The sequence below is a fragment of the Solanum dulcamara genome, chromosome 9, assembly GCF_947179165.1.
Source record: "Solanum dulcamara chromosome 9, daSolDulc1.2, whole genome shotgun sequence".
Taxonomy (NCBI): domain Eukaryota; kingdom Viridiplantae; phylum Streptophyta; class Magnoliopsida; order Solanales; family Solanaceae; genus Solanum; species Solanum dulcamara.
Genome location: NC_077245.1, coordinates 12,272,333 through 12,293,758, shown reverse-complemented (window position 1 = coordinate 12,293,758; position 21,426 = coordinate 12,272,333). Strand labels below are relative to the sequence as shown.

Here is a 21,426-nt window from a genome sequence, read left to right as displayed (position 1 = left end):
TAAGAAACCACACCATGTCCTCTGAAAAGTAAACACAAAATTGGATGACTGTATTGACCGCTTCTTTATAATACAAAAATAAGAACTCAATAAGTTACAAGAATATATACGGACCACAGTGAATTGTTAATTAGAGTAGACCAACTACAGCCGAACAATGCCTCCCTACCTATTTGTTTCAAACAAAAAGTACCTCCTCCTAATTCTAAAGAATAAACATACAACAAAGTCACCAATGTCACTAATTGCTTCAGTTCAGATATGTTGAACCATCAAACAAACACAGAAGACGACGAAAATAATATGAGACTTTCCTCAAAAGTGAAATTGTGGTAGCTTAGTGCAAGGAAATCATTAGCACGGAAAATGAGGATTCTTTTACTTTAACATTCTGTTTAGAGGGATCCGGTCGCTCTGTCTTGTTATCCTTTCTATAGGAGAAATCACCTGTGGCATTGACATTCCCACAGAGACAATGATCTCTGAAAACAAGGAAGAAAAGTGTGTTATAATGCAGGATTCTATAAAGTGCAATAAAGCAAGAAAAGAGAATTACATGTTGTAGTAAAACACGAGTATAATGTATACTGTTATAAGTGAAGATTAATTCATATTTTTGTGCCAACAAGGATTTTAGCTGGCTTACAGCGTATGCAGCAGCAAAACGTTAAACAAGTTTGCATTCTTATATGAACTTCTGTTTTTGTTCTCTACTCTTCTCGTATCATTCATGTGGTGAATAATTTGGTCTGGGGAATTAAAACACGTATTTTATGTGGTTGTCAAATAACCGATAAGCTCGTCCAACGAACAACAAACACATGGACAAAGCAATATACAATGTAAAGAACTTCAGTTAAGGTAACTCTGGCTGTAGGGCCTGCAAAGAAAAGGGACCTAAGGTCTAACTCACTCTCAAAAGCAACACCTCATTCTCTCAACCAAGAGAACGTTATCCACAAGACAAGGCATCATTGACTGGCATCTCAATAAAGAAACCCTCTTTATACTCCAAACAGATAATTTTACTTTAAAAGATCGCAACCAACACATTTTAACAAGTAGATTGGAATGGAAAATAAAACTAGCAATTCCCTCCGTCCCGATTTATGTGATGGTGTTAGACTGGTCATGAAGTTTAAAAAAGAAAGACTATTGAAACTTGTGATTTAAAACAAGACAGATATTTGTATGGCTACAAATCATCTCATTAAGTGTAAAATGGGAAATTTAAAGTTAGATTGTAACTAAATATAGAAAGATGTCATTCTTTTTGGACCGACCGAAAAGGGAAGTGTCACCTAAAGGGAGTGAAAAAAAGGGACCAAGCTTGACCGGACACAATTGGTCAATTTGATTGGTGAAATACAAAAATAGAGAAAGATGGTAAACGTGGTTCAAAATGACTAAAGATATCAATTGACAACAAAAATAGAAATGATGATATTGATGCCAAGCAAGCGGAACATCTAAACTGCCAAATGTAAATATTCATGATATCACCTGAAAAAGGTGACAGATACATTAATTACTGAATTGCATGGCAGAGAAGTAGGATTAGAAACATACCTATGCCTTCTCGCACGGACAAATTTGGCCTGATGATATCATTGGAATTAACCAGAAATACATCCCCTATATACAAATGATTTGTAGGGACAAAAATGCTGCACAATTCTTCATCCCCATCATCTCTCTGCAACAAATCAATAGCTAAGAACATCCTTTAATTATCAGAGAAACAAGAAAAGCATGGACACTAGAGAGAAGTAAGTAAGAAGGATTACAAAAATAGGGCTAAGGTAGAGTATCCAAATCTAGAGCCTGTTTGGATTGACTTATTTTAAGTAACTTATAAGTTGAAAACTGCTTATAAGTTAAAAAAAAAAATAAGTAGGTGCAGCCCAACTTATATTTTTTCAACTTAGAAGCTGTTTTCAACTTATAATCTGCTTAAAATAAGTTCATCCAAATAAACTCAATTATTTATTGGGGCTTATTTTAAACACAAATGACTTTAAGTTGGCCAATCAAGCACTCAAAAAAATTGAAAACAGTTTATAAGCAGCTTATAAGTCAATCCAAACGGGCTCCTAATCTCCTTTGCTTTCTTTCTCCCCCATAGAAATGGAATGCTGGGGAGAGAGTGGGAGAGTAGAAATTGTAGTCAAATTGTCTAAATTCAACATATATGCTCTATCTGCATCTATAACACCATAAAATGTATCTTACACCGTAAAAAATACATTTGAAATCAGTAGGACAATGACATTCATATGAATCTCTTGAAATCAAATCAATGTGATAAGCGCTTCTCCTTGTAATTCTTATATATAATGCACTCCACTATTTTGGTAAAAGAGGAGGAAATACAAAGGGGAATGGAGCCTAATTGAAATAATTCCTTTCAACACTCTTTATCATACCATTAATGTTGGTTGGCACGTTTTGAACTGAAGTAAAAGAGATATACTTCCTCTTTCTTTGACTAACTGGAAGGGATTGATATAAGCAGCCCCTCCCCTTCTTCTCTGTCTTTAAATTCATAAAATATAATGGAAAGATCAATACGCAGTTCCTATCCTTCGTATCAATCCAACATAATGAGCCATAACAGACATTATGTTGCATGGATATCTAATCAATGGATAATTATCAAATAATTTCAAGTCAAAACGCAACTTTATTGTAAGGTACACATCTCATTTTCCCCTTTTTGTAGTGAAAACATTTAAATGGACAGTGGTAAACCATCAAATTCAAACGAGACTAACAACATTTGAAGAACAACTATCGACTCTTTTACTAGAAAAACATGGAAGAGTATATAAAGCTAAATACGAGTGTAACGCTTACCAAAAAGATTAGAACTAAAAGAAAATTGAAACAATAAGAAAAGGAAGACAAGAAGCCACACATGCAACAGCACATGTCTTCCCTGAACTCCAGACACCCAGCAATATTTGTATTACCCCCCATAACGCACTCAGCTAATTTCCCCATCCCCTGGACCAAAACATAGAATGGGGAGGACCCACAGTTTCCCTCCAGATTACCATCTCTATATAAAAATTTTATGATGTTACTTTTATTAACTTTATATAGAACATATCAGGTATTTAATTTTGCTACAAATATTCCAAGCTCCAACAGGTTTTGAACATAATCTAAGGTTCAAAAAGTGTCAGGAATGGACATGGAACCTAAAAAGGAAGTTTTTGTTCAACGTAGGACTAAAGTTGTACAAAAACAATAGGTTGAGACCATTTTAGTGAAAATACATACATTTAGGATAGTATGATGGAAGTTATTTTGATATAGGATACTATGATGGATCTACCTGGAGAACAACTGAAGATGTTATGAAACCAATTGCATATTCACCAATTCGAGGATGACGAATTATAGCAACTTCCTTGAAAGCATTGGTATTCTGGTCTGTAGTAAAAACAGCCAAAGAAATCACATAAGTCCTATAAACCCCGCAAGATACAGACATATAATAACTACATCAATTCAGCAAAATTTCATCTTCACTTAACACACATAGAGACGAACATGGGTATGTTAAGAACTTAGACATCAATCAAATCAAGCTGCATAAATTGTTGTGAAATAAATCAGACGTCCAAATAAAATCATGAATAATATGTCCCTAAGAACAGGCTTTGTGATTTGATCCTGATGTGCTTCCATATTCTAATGCATTAAACAACAGTAATGTCCTAAGGTGCTTCCATTGTTATCGCAAACATCAACACAAAAATGATAACTTGGAATAGTAGATTGAAAGAAGATAATATTCTATCTATGCCTTGATCTTGAAAAGTAAATCAGATTAAAAATGAATCTCAGCTGTTACTAAGTATACTATTCGTGAAGAATCTTTTCCCTAATCATAATTCATAGCTAATATGGAAAAAAACAATCAATGAACCGGAAACACTACCATTCTTTCATATAAGCATTTTGTCCGAGGGAAGCATTCTGTCATGGTGATTGAAAAGGGGTTTCAAAGATTATTTTATCAAAGCTAAATCTGCATACGATTTATCTATAACTCATTAATACCTCATCATTAGGAAATTAAAAGTTGCAACCAAACAACAATGATTACCTGGTGAAATAGCAGAACTAATTTGCTTTGATGCAGAGTATAAATGCTTCACAAAGGGCATTCTCTTTATAAACCATTCCCCTAACCAGAAAACTGTTGAACCCAGCCATGATGAAGCAAAAATGCCGACAAAGAATATGAAGGTTATCGATGTGACAAATCCAAGGCCTGTAAGTACAAGGGAAGCACTTATAAATTTACCAGCTACACAAGCTTTATTGAAGACACAGCTCATGATGATGCTAATAATTTACCAGAAATATCACAACTACCAACATGATCAATGCATCAAAGAATACTACAGCAAGCGAAATGGGAAATAAAATCCTGCAATGCCAAAAGTGACGTACCAAATATGTCAATACCAAGTCTTTCATATATGGGGCTGAAGAAACCATCAACAAATTGAATAAACCACCAAGTGATGAAAAATGTAACAGCCACAGGAAAGAGGACCACACTGTGAATAGGCAATATCCACCAAAAATTAGTATGTAGAGATTCACATAAGACAAAGGAAGTAGGCATCCAATGTACTAGAGATACTATTACTTCTCGGTCTTGTCTCCAAGAGACAAGACACTGAGAAAGCAAGAGTCTCCCACAAGCCAATAAAAGCACATTTTCCTTAAGTAGTTGATAAGGCAAAATCAAAGATTAGGGATTTTGATAAGCTCCTCACCATCCAGTCATGAACTTCTTTGACACCCAACTTTGAAGAACAGCATAGCAAGCCTGATCAAATAAATGCCAGAATTAGTACCATCAATATGAAGATATGGAAATTGAGTTATTGTATGGTGAAAGAAATAGAAAGGAACAAACATGGTATTTGTTCACAAAACCTCCAATGTTAGTGAATAAATATTTACAAGTACATTTCCAGCAAGAACTATTACTTCTTTTTTTTCTTTTTGATAACCAGCAAGAACTATCACTTTTAGAATTCTACATCACAATTCTTCAACACTTCTCTTTGTGCTGTCAAACCAATTTCCTTGCTTAACAGCTCTCTCAGTTATCATTTGCCAGAAGATCTAAACAAAAAATATCTCAGTAATTGTGTGAAGTTGTCAAACAAATTAGTACAACTCTCTCTTGTGATACCTTATCCAATGAAAAATGATCAGTAGTTTTAGGTATGAAGAGCTGGCATGAAATTGAAACAGAAATATTTTTGGTCAAACTTTGGAGATCTATGAAATAGTTAGAGAATATAATACTAGAGATTTTGTTGAGTACGCCACACTAACCCGTCAATACTCAATTGGGGATCCAAATTCGAGATTTTCCTTGGGAGGTATCAGGAAGGATTTGGAATGGAATAAGCTCTGTCTAACTAGTTTGCTTACTTTGACAGGAAATTAGTTTATTAGAGTACCAAAGAGCAACTTTTTTTTCATTAGACTAACTTTTATTGATTGAACAGCAACAAAATGATAATGCTAGAGAACTTACAACCAAAAGAGTGAGGCCATTACAAGTTGTGTATTGAGCTACAGAAATCAATAATGAAACCACTATCATTTGATTTGAGTACCAACAATTTATACAGTCAAAAACTTGTTATCTTTGAAATTTCCAAGCAATATCCTGCTACTAAACTTTGACTTACTGCCTCCTGGATGTTGAATTTGACAAGATTCTAGATGAATTAATATGAAGATTGGAAGATAATTCTTCTTTGGTATAAAAAATCAATGTAGGAAATTTGTAGTTGAAATATTGGTAAACCATTAAATGATTTCACAAGATAAACCTTGACATTTTAACCCATAGTGATGTCATGTATGACATCAAGAGGAAGATTTCATTCCTATAAATAGGTAGCTCTTGGTTCATTTGTAACACACCTCTCACTTGCCTTCTCATCTTCTAAGGCATTTGATCTTCTTTCTCTCTTGTAGTATTTCACTTGTATTCTTTTAGAGTGAAATAAATATTGGTTGGTTGTGTCCGAGGATTAAGCAAAAGAAACTAAACTTTTGTCCAACCTCATAAATTTCTGGTGTTCTTTTTATTGTTGTCTCATTTACTATTTATTAACTACATTTAGATATAGCAGTTGTGATTTCATCACTCTCTATATATCCGGCTTCTGCAACAATTGGTATCAGAGCCAAGGTTTTATCTAAGTATGCTCTATGGTTGCAGCACAATCTGAACTTCCACATCAGAAAAGATTTATTTAGGCCTTTTGCAATTGTTAGCTAATAATTAGTATTTGTAGCAAGAATGGGAGATAAGAAAAATGATAAGTCCACATCGAATGTAGCAAGAATTGTATCAAATGAGAAATTTGCAGTTGAAATTTTTGATGGGTCAGGACATTTCGGAATGTGGCAGGGCGAGGTCCTTGATGTTCTTTTTCAACCAGGGCTAGACATTGCCATAGAAGAAAAGAAGTCAGACGGTGTAGAAGAAGAAAATTGGAAGATTATCAATCGTGTTGCTTGCGGTACCATTCGATCTTACCTTGCAAGAGAACAAAAGTATCCATACACAGAGGAAACATCTGCAAGTAAATTGTCGAATGCACTGGAGGAGAAATTCTTGAAGAAAAATAGTCAAAATAAACTTTACATGAAAAAGCGACTGTTACGCTTCACATATATCCCCGGTAGCACAATGAATGATCATATCACCAACTTTAATAAGTTGGCGACAGATTTGCAGAATATGGATGTAACTTTTACTGATGGAAATATGGCCTTAATGTTATTAAGTTCACTTCCCGATGAGTTCGAGCACCTTAAAACTACTCTACTTCATGGGAATGATAAAGTATCTCTCAAAAAATTTTGTTCTGCCTTGTATAGTTATGAACAAAGGAAGAGAGAAAAACAAAAAGGTGCAGAAATAGAAGCACTGTTCGTGAGAGGTCGTTCTCAAAATCAGACGAGAACGAAAAAAGGAAGATCCAAGTCAAGATCCAGACCCAGCAAGGATGAATGTGCCCTTTTTGCCGAGAAAAGAGGCACCGGAAGAAAGACTGTCCAAAGTTGAAAAGCAAAACCAAACCACACAATGGAAAGGCCATCATGGATTCAAATGTAGCTAATTGTAATGACTCTGATTTCTCGCTAGTTACAACGGAGCCATCCAAATCATCTGATGTATGGTTGATGGACTAAACTTGTAGCTATCATATGTGTCCCAATCGGGACTGGTTTGTTGATTTACAAGAAGAAGAATGTGGAGTTATTCACACCGCAAACAATAATCCTCTTACCGCATATAGTGATGGTTCAATCCGATTAAGGAATCATGATGGATTGAGCAAAAGATTAACAGATGTTCGATATGTACCGAATTTGAAGAAAAATCTCATTTCTATAGGAGCCCTAGAATCAAAGGGGTTCAAAATCGTTGCAGATAATGGGGTAATGAGAATATGCTCTGGTGCACTGGTGGTAAAGAAGGCGATCCAAAGAAACAATAATATATACCACTATCAAGGTAGTACAATTATTCGAACAGCGGCAACAACATCCAATGACGACAAAGAGGCAGAAATGACCAGGCTATGGCATATGCGCTTGGAACATGCTGGAGGAAAATCCTTGAAAACTTTATCAGATCAAGGATTGTTGAAAGGAGTGAAAACTTGCAACTTGGAGTTTTGTGAGCATTGTATCAAGGAAAATCAGACAAGGGTTAAATTTGGAACAGCTATCTATAATACTAAAGGTATTTTGGATTATGTTCGCTTTGATGTTTGGGGTGCTTCCAAAACCCCTTCATTAGGTGGGAAACACTATTTTGTAACCTTTGTTGACAATTTTTTCTGAAGGTTGTGGGTGTATACGATGAAAACTAAAGATGAAGTTTTGGAAATTTTTCTCAAATGGAAGGCGATGATACAGACTCAAAATGGCAGAAAGATCAAGTGTCTTCGTACAGACAATAGTGGATAATACAAAAATGATCTTTTTTCAAAAGATTTGTGAAGATAATGGCATCGTCAGACATTTCACCGTCAGAAATACACCACAACAGAATGAAGTGGCAGAACGCATGAATCGGACTTTACTGGAGAAAGTTCGGTATATGTTGTCCAATGCTGGCTTGGGCAAAGAATTTTGGGCTAAGGCAATAACATATGCATGCCACCTCATTTATCGTCTAACATCTGTTGCTATTGGTGGCAAGACACCATTAGAAAAATGGTATGGAAAACCTGCTGAAGATTATGGTTCTTTATATGTATTTGGCTCAACTGCATATTATCATGTAAAAGAGTCAAAATTGGACTCAAGAGCAAAGAAAGCTTTATTTATGAAGATTACTTCTTGAGTCGAGGGATATCGTTTATGGTGTTCAGAAACAAGAAAAATTATTTTTAACAAGGATGTTACCTTCGATGAATCTGCCTTAACAAATAAGGTAACGATTGAAGAAGTCAAACAAATTGATGGTGCTTCAAAGCAGGTGGAGTTTGAGGGAAAAATAACTTTCCCAACACAGAGAGAAAACGAGGAAACAACAAAAGATTTTTCACTAGAAGAAGAGCCGGTTGAGGGGGAGATTCCATCTCAAGAACCTCAACCACAACTTGAATCAATAGCAACCAGCAAGCCAAAGAGAACAATAAGAAAACATGTTCGACTCATAGATATGGTGGCTTGTGCAGACTCAATTGCAACTGATGGCATTCCTACCACTTATAAAGACACAGTCCAAAGTTCAGAAGAAGATAAGTGGAGGATAGCCATGAATGAAGAAATACAGTCCCTCCATAAAAATCACACATGAAAATTGGTCAATCTCCTAGAGGATAAGAAAGCAATTGGATGCAAATATGTATATGCAAAGAAAGAAGGATTTCCTAACCAAGAAGATGTTTGCTACAAAGCAAGATTGGTGGCCAAAGGATATGCTCAAAAGGAGGTAATTGATTATAATGAGGTATTTTCTCCAGTCGTGAAGCACTCCTCCATTAGAGTTTTGTTGGCTTTGGTAGCACAATTGAATTTGGAACTAGTTCAGTTGGATGTAAAAACGCATTTTTACATGGAGACTTGGAAGAGGAAATCTACATGACTCAGCCAGAAGGATTCAAAGTTGATAGGGAAAAAAATATGGTGTGCAAACTTGAAAAATCGTTGTATGGATTAAAACAATCATCTAGGCAATGGTACAAACGATTTGACAAGTTTATGTTGCAGCAAAAGTATAGAAGAAGCAAATACGATCATTGTGTGTATTTGCGCAAGCTTGAAGACGAATCCTTTATATATATCCTCCTCTACGTTGATGATATGTTGATAGCTTCTAAAAGTCAAGAGGAAATTGAGAAGCTGAAAAACTCAACTAATAAAGGAGTTAGAGATGAAGGATTAGGGTGAGGCGAAGAAATTTCTTGGCATGGAGATTAAAAGAGATAGATATTCAAAGAAACTCTTTTTATCTCAAAAGGAATACTTGAAGAGGGTAATAAACCGATTTGGTATGAATGACAAAATGAAGTCGGTTAGCACCTCGCTTGCTCCTCACTTTAAGCTTAGTGATGATATGTCACCAAAAATTAAAGCTGAACAAGAGTATATGTCAAGAGTACCATATGCGAATGTTGTTGGTAGCTTGATGTACGCAATGGTTTGCACAAGACCAAACATTTCACATGTTGTGAGAGTTGTAAGCAGGTATATGCATAATCCTAGAAAGGAACATTGGCAAGCTGTAAAATGGATTCTACGGTATATTCATAATACTGTAGATGTTGGTTTAGTTTTCGAGCAGGAAGATAGTCAATATCTTATTGGATATTGTGACTCAGATTATGCGGGTGATTTGGACAAACGAAGATCAACTACTGGCTATGTTTTCACTATTGCAAACACACCAGTTAGTTGGAAGTCTACTTTGCAGTCAACAGTTGCTTTGTCTACCACTGAGGCAGAGTACATGGCGATTACAGAGGCTGCAAAGAGGCGATTTGGCTTCAAGGGTTGCTTAGAGAGCTTGGTATTGAACAAGAAGGTATCACAATATTTTGTAATAGTCAAAGTGCTATTCATTTAGTAAAGAACCAAGTTTATCATACAAGGACGAAGCACATTGACGTCCGATATCATTTTGTATGAGAAATCATAGAAGAAGGTGGAGTCATAGTGCAGAAAATTTGAACTACAGATAACCCTGTCGATATGCTGAAAAAAGTGGTTACTGCGATCAAGTTTCAACATTTTTTGAAATTGATCAACATTGTTGAACATTGAAGATTGAAGTTGAAGACACAATCAAAAGTTGTTGAGAGAAAGTTGAAAATGGAGAATCTTGCCAAAGTGGAGATTTGTTGAATTTGACAAGATTCTAGATGAATTAATGTGAAGATTTGGTAAAAAGATAATTCTTCTTTGGTATAAAAAGTCAATGTAGGAAATTTATAGTTGAAATATTGGTAAATCATTAAATGGTTTCACAAGATAAACCATGACATTTTAACCCATAGTGATGTCATGTATGACATCAAGAGGAAGATTTCATTCCTATAAATGGGTAGCATTTGGTTCCTTTGTAACACACCTCTCACTTACCTTTTCATCTTCTAAGGCATTTGATCTTCTTTCTCTCTTATAGTATTTCACTTGTATTCTTTTGAAGTGAAATAAATATTGGTTGGTTGTGTCCGAGGATTAAGCAAAAGAAACTAAACTTTTGCCCAACCACGTAAATTTCTAGTGTTCTTTTTATTGTTGTCTCATTTACTATTTATTAGCTACATTTAGATATAGCAATTGCGATTTCATCACTCTCTATATATCCGGCTTCCACAACACTAGATTCATTTGTTTAGCAATTTTATGTGGACGAACTTTCAATATAAATCAACTAGCCTCAATCCTAAATCAACCTGAGTTAGCTATATAAGTCCTCTATATCCTTTCCTCTCTAGTCAAGTTCATTCCGTTTGATAATTAAATTAAGAGTTCTCTATTCTCACACAGCCACACTTATCTTTAGAGGGATAATTAGTTTAATTTCAACTAATTCGTATTGCTTATATCAATCATTTCCTTAGCTTCCATTATATTCTGTTCTCAGCTAAATTTCTTGATCCAGGACTTCTAAGACATTTGAGACAACTTCCTTCAATTTGATTTTGGGTCTACCTTGTCCACCAAGATTAGACTTTTGATATTCCCCCAAATTTAGAATGTCATTCGACAGCTACAAGTCCAAGAAAATAGCCCAAAGAATCTGTAACAAAACCAAGGGTGCATTCGGAAAATGTTTTCAAAATTCTCCATGTTTGGTTGGCCAAAATTTTTGAAAAACATTATCTTTAGGAAAACAAGTTTCTTAAAAGTGAGGAAAATGACTTCCCTATTAGAAGTAGCGAAAACATGTTTCACATTTGGCATGCCACGTTGATTGTGTCCTCTTCCCACCTCATCTTCACCCCGTCACTCCAATTTAGTTCTCACAATTTCAAAACTCAGCTTAAATCGTATAAAATTGCTTCTTTTTCTCTCACTGCCTTTAAGTTAGTGAACATCCTCTATCCTACACCACTAGAAACCCTGCCGGCCATAGTTCACTAACATAATAAGAAGAGAACCACACCACGTTCAGACTTTACAACGATTTTATTTAGCTTAGCCAAGCTAAAAAAAACAGCCAAAATGTTAAGATTCATGTTCTTTTTTTAAATGATCGCATTTCACCAAGTAAATCTCAATCAGATACATTTCAAAATTCCTTTCAAGTGGTTTCAAATGTCATTTACATTTCCACAAGTATATAAATGTAAATACTTTCTTCATATCACCTACGAATTTTCATGGCAACCACGCGAGATGTGAGAGTCAATCAATATTATCCCTCTTTTCAAATCGACATACAATATAGTACTGTTTAGAGCAAGTTCGATCTGTTACTAGTGAAATTATAGTGTACCGCACAGTTCAGTTTATAAAAATTAGGGTATTTTATTATTCATTTATTTATTTGGTGGGGGAGGGGGACGAACCTTTCGAGTAGAGGAATTTGGGGAAGATGGAGAAGATTTGACGAAATCTTCGGGATCTTCATGGAGGATTTCGTTTCGAAGTGGCGAACTTGAAGTTGACTCTTTCTTATCGTCCGCCATTTTCAGAGTAAAAGGAGACAATGAGAGATTTTTCTGAAATATTGGGGTTTGTTGGAAATTGATTGGTTTTACAGGTGGCGTCGGGGATACCAATAACAAAATTTTAAATTATAAAAATCACCATATATATAATCCGGTGATGGTTAGAGTTGTATATGTATTAATAATATATAGATTAATTATAAAAAGTTTAAGTATTATTTTATGTATGATTTAGTTATTTATGTATTACTTATTTATTTTATTTTTTATTATGTATAAAATTTTATATAGATTTCATCATAATTTATACATTTATAAGTTATACAAGTTTTTAAATTGAAAACCAAATATCATATTAATTTGGGATAATGTATAAGTACCCCTGAACTATGACCGAACCCCCAGCGACACATATTAACTTAACTAGGATCCTATTATCTCTCATACTTCTTTTTTTTTTTGCATTTTCGTGCACCTTTCGTGCTGGCGTGGCATCTTTAACCAAGTGAGTTTGATGTGTTTGTACACACTCGCCACGTCATTAAATATTTTTTTAATTTTTTTAATTTTTTTTTTTTTAAGTTTTCAATTCTTTCTATTTTCTTTATCTCGTATTAAATTAAACACATAATTTTTATTTTAAAAAAATATATTGTATTTAAACTTTTTAAATTATTTTTTTTGTCATTTATTGTTTTTTCTCTTTTATTTTTCTATTGATTTTATTTACTCTTTTTATTTTCTTTGTCTTTTCTTTTTCATTTGATTTCAAATTTGATTCCCAATTTCTTGTATTTGAAATAAGTTAATTTCGAATGGATATCAAAACAAGGGGAAAAAATCAAATAAAACATAAAAAAATTAAAACGTTAAAATTAAACGACTCTTTTCAATTATTTTTTTTAAAGAATCCACATAATTTTTTTAAAATAATTAAAAGTGAAACGATAAGAAACTAATGAAAGAAAAAACATAAAAAGTTTAAAGTGAGGAAGAAATTAAAATAAATATTTTACATAGAAAGAAATGATAATAATTATATATATATATATATATATATATATAGGTTTTAATATTAATAATTATGTGTACTAACTAATTATAGAGTTATCAATTAAAAAAATCTAATATTTTCATTCATCGCTTGTCTTCAAGAGAGTGTGCACACTCTCTGTGTCACGTCAGCTTTTAGGGTCTATTTATTTTATTTTAAAATGGTTCAGAGGTTATTAGGACCCTAGTAAAGATAAGGTGTGTCGCTGGAATTTAGATCATAGTTGAGGGTGGTACTTTTGCATTATCCATATTAACTAGGTAAATTGTCTGCGCTTCGCGCAGTCATAAATTACCTCATTAGAATTACAAATGATCTTTCCTTAATATCCAAATATTTAAAATAGTGAATCCTCCTCAACGCTATTCATCATTTTATCTTCGACATATTTTTCAGTTGTAACATTTATTCCTAAATGTAGTTTGATTTAGAAAATTGAACGATCTAGCATAAAATAATCAGGCATTACTTTTTTATTTTGTGTACACGAAAAAATATAAAATATTTAATTTGATGACATATATATACTCATTTCCAAAACTCTAGCAGCAAGTTTCCTTTCTCTTTTATCTACTTGTCCATAAACACTCATAGATGTCCCATGACAAATCTTTGATGATGGAGGAAATTTTTATTTTATATTACACCATTTTTTTATTTGAATGTTCATATTTCATAATCTAATCATGAAAAAGATAAACCCCTCATAAAAGAACATAACATGAGAAAACTTTATAAAAGATTCAATGTAAGAGTCATATTTATTTAGTAGGGCTTTCTGTCCATCGATTAATATGAGCCATTCGAATAATAGAAGGATACATGTTTACCCTCATAGAGTGCTATACACCAAACCGATGTAGCTTACCATAGTTAAATGGTTCAATGAAGTAAAAAAAATTATTTAATTAACCACGACTAAGTAATAAAAGTATATGTTCACACATATGTCATGCATTCATTAATTGATTTAAACAGCTGGTGCGTATACACTTTTAACACACATTGTACTCTTTGAAGAGTTGCCCTTGAAACATGTATGTACTTAATCCTTCTAAAATGGGCAGGGATTTACCCTTACAATGGAAAACAAATATATAACTCAAATGAAATGAACTCATAATTCCAAATTGAAATGATGATTATCAAAATCCAAAGTTCAGGTTGATTTTCTGAATGATAAGAAAATGATGATTAGTAAAATGCGAAGTCCAAGTTGATTTTCTGATTCATAAACATTACAATCAACTAAATCTACACCTTATGGTAAGGGGAAAACAAATAAGAGAGAGAAAAAAAAACAATAGTGAAATATGAAAAGGTCCAGGGGACCTGCTAATTGAACAATATTAATATTGCTCAAAAGTTTAATTTATATTTACATGGCCGAATGCACTGTAATGCAGTAGAACTAAAAAAAATTGAAATGAATAAGCGAGTGGTACGAGAAGGAATCGCATTCAGTTGGAGCACTAAAAGACATGCTATCTCTTCTTATAACAATAAGAAAAATAAATCAATGCACTAAGCTCCCAAATTATGAGTATAACAATAGTAATAATATGCTCAAACATGAGCAAAAAGTTAGGACAACAAACTGCTAGCTCTTTATTGTGAGATCAAGAGCAGCTCCCACACCTACCAAAGTTTAGTACATTGCCAGTGATCATGTGGCCGAATTCCCCATTAGCTATTGTGGCTAAATATTTCTCACAAGTAGAGGATGCAAAACAATAGCAGCCCTGCCTGAAAAGTGAAGGTTCTTTGACGAAGACACATTCTACTCAATAATTTTAATAGTGCTATAGACAGCTTACTGAATCAGAAAAGCACTGGACGATAAAGCAATCGTAAATATGGATACTGAAATAACATGTTCAGCATGAGGCTTTGAGTCTATGTTACCAACTATAGCCTACACTTTCACTGAATTGCTTTTTCTGCCTATAAAAAATAGGATGAAAGGCAAGTAAATGTTGGTCTTCATTAACAATTTAACCATACAAATCACTTAGAAATCAGCTGCAAAATGAAAATCTACGTCATTTGAAGGTAGGGATGCTCCCCATCATCAAAGACCTCTTGATAACCCACTTCTCAATCCTTGCTCTAACTTTAATTTGAAATGGATAAAATATAAGTCATAGAGACTGTTGGGATCCACATTTTCTCAACTCCTCATCTTGTCTAATAAGATGCAAAACAATGAAGCACTTTCTTACCGAGCCATATGTCTTCTTGTAGCCGAACTCTTCCTTGTTAGGAACCGTGTGATAGTACAAGTAGTCATTCTGCAAAAAAGTAATGTAAGATCATAAAATGCCGGAAAACGCAGGCAGCCTTTATAGTTCTCATTTAAATAGTTTCCCTGATCAATCAAAACACATGGCGAAGAAATTCAAAGTTTCAAATGAATTGCCTGGCAGACCCCCAAGTTGCTAGTGGAACACCTTGTCTTTGGGTTTTTTAATCCATTGGTATTGCTGTGATGTAATGGTATATTTTTTTGGACAACCCTATTCTATTTCCATGTAAAATCTGTTTATGTAGTGTCCTATAAGCGTATTCAATGTTTTGTCAACTTAATATAGGGTACCGTTAAGATGTGATTGTTGTGAAGTTGTTAAAATCGATCATTACGTGAATGATTACCTCTCACCTCTCGGATTCTTGTATGTAGCACAAAAAGTTTATAGCAAACTTTTGGGAAGTTGGATGACATATAAACAACACAACTTTAAAATACATTCACATTTAGAAGTTTGCGAAAAAAAGATTATTACTTCTTTTAATAGTAGGTCAAATCAATATTGAATAAGTAAAAATGAATGAAGGGAGTAACACTTAATTCTGAATGTCTCAATCTCGTCCAATAGTATCACATATGAATAGTCATAAAGTATTAAATTGAAATGTCAAGTGGCTAGCGCCATGAACCCATGCCCAACACATCAAAGATTAAGAAATTTCACGTGCCACCACTAACTGTTCTCTAAAGTTTCATTTTTTCCATTAAGAAATTTCTCTGAGAACAGACAAACTTTGTTTATGTATAGGAAGTTGGTAAACAGCTAGCTCAATTTATACACATAGTTTTTCATTTTATTTGTGGTACACTATTTTGAATCCCATAGAACTTTTGCTTTAAAAACATAAATAAAATAAAAAACAGTTTTCAGGTTCAATCATTTCTTGGATAGAATTTTAGCTGTACATTTTGGATGTCCAACAGTATTGTATAGCACTTGGAGATTGAAGAGAAAGAACGTTGCTACTAAAAAGAGTTGTTCTTCATGAATTCTGGCAGTGAACTACTTCATGATGATGAATTTGGGCGACTCAAGAAGAGTTTCCCAAGAAGAAGGTAAATTTTATAGCTTTTTTCAGTTTGGCTTAATAAATCTTTTTAAAATGGCTAACATGCCATAGAGCTGTCTCACTCACTCAAATAATAATTAGATTGTAATCACGATTGTGAAGTTTTCAAATCCAAAATGTAACTTATAGGCATCATTGGAAGTGATGATGAGGACAAAATAACGTGAGGTCATGGAGTATGACCTTGATATCAACAGTTGGTCACATAGACTTCCAAGATTTTATTATTAATGGGAAAGATAATGTCTCAAAAGAATTTGTAGTACCTTCATCCAAAGATGAGTAGATATTTAGGAGTGAAATGTTTGGATACAATTTTTTTTTAGCTTTTTAGAGAAGATACTTTAACAGTAACCGAAAATCTATGTTCATCAGACTCTTTAAAAATGTCAGCGGGTGCGTGTCGAATTCTCCAAAAGTAGTGTATTTTTGAAGAATCCGACACGGGTGCGGCATCGAAAGTGAAGAGTCCACGCAACTTAGCCGAAAACTGGTTCATAAACTTCATCAGTAAAATGGAAAATGAGTTGCATAATATTGAAAACAAACCTATATCCCTATCTTAGGCTATGCATTCCAGCAAATAACATTTCACTAACTATATTTTAAGTGGTTAAAATGCTAAACTACAGTCAATATGTAATGTAATTAGATAATATGAAAATGAAGAAATCCTTATATGAAAAGAACAATTAGAGGAAACTATAACGAATATGAAAAGCACCATACTTAACATTTATACAATAATTACACCTCATAATTATATCGAAGGGATTAGAAGTCGGAACTGACGCGACTCTGTTTTTTCTCCCTTTAAAAGCGAGGTTTTGCATAGGAAAAATAGAGAGAAAAGATAAATAATACTAATACTAAAATAAGAGACAGCCACGTCACCGGGTGAAGGATTCTCACAATAACATCTTCATTCATTCATTCCGTTTTAAAACAACAATAGCAACTATGGACCATACAGTCTAACTATCAATTAGTAGATTCATCCTTATGCAATAGTGAAATGACCTAGAGTTTTGTGGGTTCATAAAAGCACAACAAATATCTTTCACCAACTTAAATAAGAGAAAAATAGTTGAAGTCTCATAATTCCATATTTTCACATAAAAATATTCTATCCAAAAAATAAAAGTACTAAATTCAATAAGAAAGGAACAATGAAGGAAGATGAATATAAGTGAAAAGAAGTCAGAATTAGCAGGGAAGATGGGGGAATAAGAAGAGACAGAAGAAAATGAGAGCTGAGAAAAAAATTGAACGATCAAGCACGAGTAGGGAATATTTAATACAATATTCAAGATGGGGACAATATGAAGGAGAGGGAAACAAAAGAAAGAAAGAGAGAAACAAATAAACCAATTATACCAATAAGGAGGATAGCCGGAACTATAAACTTATGTACCTTCTTTTCGCTTTCTAAAGATCTCTTTTCAGAAGGCTTAGGTCATTGAACATCATGTATTCATTTTGCTTATTTTAAAAAGGCTCCTGAACATCATTTTGGAACAAACCTAATATTGACTAAAAGTTATAAACATCGTTGAATTTAATTCTTCAAGCACTTGGACTATTGGGGGTGCGAATGCATGTATGCTTTATCTTAGTGTACTTTGTAGATTGTTTTTTTTTCCACAAGCAAGCACTTTTAAGGAATAAACTCAAAGACCAAGCACACAAGGTGCCCTTTCAGCACTATGTGTTGTGTTTACTATCGCACTCAAAGTCGAGAAAACTTCAAATTATTTAGTTAATCCTATCAGGGGTTAAAACGTAAAACCTACTGAATTATAGAGCAAACCTCAAATCACATATGAAGATTTCAAACAATCAATCAGACTGTGAAAATTGAAGCTTATAAGGCAATATCAACAACTTCTGATGTGTTCATTGAGAAAACTCAACTCACATATGCAGATTTTAAACATTAAATTGGAGTACGAAAATGGAAGCTTAAAAGGCGATTTCAATATCCAAAAAAAGCTTATTGCATCTGATCCTTTAGTTCCCTATTAATATTCACTTTCTTATCATCTATATCACAAATAAGATGCAAAATTGAAATTTATACTTATAAATCAAGACGGCAAGGCAAAGTAAAAGAGCAAAATACCTTCAAGCACTATATTTCTTGAGTCGAGAGGTCTTTGAGATGAGGCAATACTTACCATTAAAAATATTGAAATAAATCAAAAAAGAAGAGCCCAGAAAATATTAATTACAAGTACTACTTGGGGAATGAAACATAGATGAGGCAATATCTACCATTGACAACATCGAAATAAATCAAAAAATAAGAGCCCAGAAAACATTAAATACAAGTATGGGAAATGAAACATGAAATGTTAGTATAATTAGAAGTAGAATTTTAATAACCTTACACTTCTCTTCTAATTCTTCAATTTGAATTCTTTAATAGCTAAAATACATCAAACCCATATGTGGAATAGTGTCGAACCATTTCCTAAAGTCGTGGGTAATATTTCTATGTCGGGCATTTTTTCAAAAACTTCATGGGCATTGAAAAAATAATATCGTATTTAATTGCTTCTTCTCAGAATAAACTTGGTAAGCACTTGTGATCGAGTTTTGCATTAGTGCACGGGTACCAATATAAATACCCCTCTAATATACCGTTTTCCTATAACATCCAAATCAAAATATTTCTAAAGACACAGAGCAATTTTAGTTTTTAAAGAAATGGAGAAGGGTACGAACAGAGAAGGTTTACGGAAACTTACTGTTTTTTCTTCTTACAAATTGAACAGCCTTTAACACCATCAAAGCTAGAAAATTATAGATGCTGGTGTTCAATTTGGTTGGGCTCTTCCGATCTCTGTGCTTACACCTAATGTTCAATTGCTTGGGATTCTACATCGATTTGCCTCTTTTATTTGGTGATTACTGGTTTTGAGGCATGGAGTTTGACTGTTTCATGAGATAAGAAGAGATGAAGGATGGGCATAGACTGCAAAACGATGGTATGAGAGAGAAGAAGATAGCAAGAGTGAAGAAACGACTTTCAAGAAAGCAACCAGTAGAACTTAAAAGATGCGACTGTCAAAATTTAGGACCAAAATATACAGTAAAAAGAAAAAAAGATTTTAAGAAATGTTATAAATTAACTAACTTGACAATTTTATAAAGGAAGAAGAAGAAGAGAGTAATATAGAAAGTATTAATAGAGAGAGTAGTAATATAGAGAGAGTAATAGTAATTCTCTTCTTTTATATGTTTTGTGTGTTTTTACATTGAAGTTTAAGGCTATATTTATAGCCATATTTACAAGTGGAGGAAAATATTAGTGGGCAATTTACCCACTTAAAAAGTAAATGGACTATCCACCATTTTAAGTGGACAACCATTTTACTTGGTTGATAATAAGAAATAATTATTTGATTTTTACGGTAAAAAGGAAAAAAAAATCAAAAATTAGGGAGATTCTCCTTAGATGTTGTGGCCTCCCAAGCCTTTTTCCTCCCCCCTCCCTCCATAAGACCCACTTTCTCTTTCCCTCTCGGGAAAATTCTGTATATTTTGATCAATTCAAGGTGAAAAATAGGGTTGCTCCTGAACCACTTTTCTAAAGTCTGTTTTCTTCATCGAATAGCGCCCCCCATGAAGCTACTCACTATTGAGTGACGAAGTGAGGTTCGATTTTGTCCGATTTTTATCTCCTGCTGCTAAAAGGAAGCTTCTCTTCCGCTCCTACTTTGTAAGGAAGTTGAGTCCCTTCTCCCTCATCTCCTCATAGCTAGATTCATCGGTAGCTTAGAAACTATGAACTGTCTTGTGTAAAGCCTTTTTGCCTATCTATTCTTTTTTTTCTCCTTATTCAAAGTAAGCAATTGAAAAGTCAGAAATTTCACATATTTTCACCAATTCAAGGTGAAAATGGGGTGCCTTCGCGGTAGCTTCATCGATAGTACCTACCAAATAAAAGGCCTGTTCAGGAAGACCATCTATTTCTCCTGAGTTTCGACCAAGCACCACCGGGCAATTCCGCTTTGGGGCCACCCCTGACTCTCTCTGCCCTATAACTAAAAAAGAAGCACCGTGAAAAGCCAAATCAAGAGGAATAGATGTGTTTGCGTATGCATCTGTTTTTCTCAATAAAGCATGTTCCCAAAGATGATTTTCCCTATGCATAGTGATAAAGGTGTAAGACCTCCAACTCAAATGAAGGGAGTAAAAGATTTTAAAAAATAATTATTTGATTGTATGAGAGACTGCCACGTAGGTGGGCCTAAGATTCGATTTATATATATATATATATATATATATATATATATATAAGATTTTATATATAATCTTAATCAACTATCAAACATGATATTACTTATACAAAATGTAATATGTGTATAATATTTATCTTAATCAGTCATTTGGTTAGGGAACAAGTAATCTCGAGATTAATTATTCTTGATTAGTTATTCCATAATTTTTATTATACTCTCAATATGGAATAAAAACAACACTACAATTCTGAGATAAGTTATTGCGTGATTTTATCTCAACAAAAAATGAAATAAACTCATCCTAAATTAATCCTCGAATTAGTTATCTTGTTATCTTTCGTTGACTCTCCAAGTTCTCCAACTCATCCAACACGATGGAATTGCACCACAGAACAACGATTAGCTGGTTCCTATTTGTTTCGGTGATGGATGAATTGCCGTGACATATTTAAAGTGAGGTGTCATGATGTACGTTATTTGTAGATAACACTATTTTGATTGAGTAGACTCGTGATAGAGTTATCGATATGTTGTAGGTGTAAGGAGAAATACT

General features: G+C 33.6%; 1 protein-coding gene and 1 long non-coding RNA gene across 2 annotated transcripts; both read right to left on the bottom strand.

The window, feature by feature from the left end:
* Positions 1 to 40: 40 nt before the first annotated feature.
* Positions 41 to 12,274, bottom strand: LOC129904058 (protein LIKE COV 2-like). Its single transcript, XM_055979585.1, has 7 exons — positions 12,093 to 12,274; positions 4,800 to 4,852; positions 4,468 to 4,577; positions 4,118 to 4,285; positions 3,341 to 3,438; positions 1,570 to 1,696; positions 41 to 482 (listed from the first exon to the last, which is right to left on the bottom strand). The coding sequence occupies exons 1-7, from the start codon at positions 12,210 to 12,212 to the stop codon at positions 379 to 381; spliced, it is 780 nt and encodes a 259-aa protein (XP_055835560.1). The 5' UTR covers positions 12,213 to 12,274; the 3' UTR covers positions 41 to 378.
* Positions 12,275 to 15,088: 2,814 nt separating this feature from the next.
* LOC129904634 (uncharacterized) lies at positions 15,089 to 19,665 on the bottom strand. Its single transcript, XR_008770460.1, has 2 exons — positions 19,377 to 19,665; positions 15,089 to 15,539 (listed from the first exon to the last, which is right to left on the bottom strand). It is a non-coding gene; the product is annotated as an uncharacterized LOC129904634 (long non-coding RNA).
* Positions 19,666 to 21,426: the final 1,761 nt, after the last annotated feature.

What these genes read in the sequence shown, in the direction of transcription:
- LOC129904058 (XM_055979585.1), bottom strand. Translation starts at nt 12,212, where the DNA reads ATGGCGGACGATAAGAAAGAGTCAACTTCAAGTTCGCCACTTCGAAAC. An exon ending in CAAATTCCTCTACTCGAAAG is followed by an intron (nt 4,853 to 12,092) that starts GTTCGTCCCCCT and finishes TTATTTGATCAG; the next exon opens with GCTTGCTATGCTGTTCTTCA. An exon ending in AAGAAGTTCATGACTGGATG is followed by an intron (nt 4,578 to 4,799) that starts GTGAGGAGCTTA and finishes GCCTATTCACAG; the next exon opens with TGTGGTCCTCTTTCCTGTGG.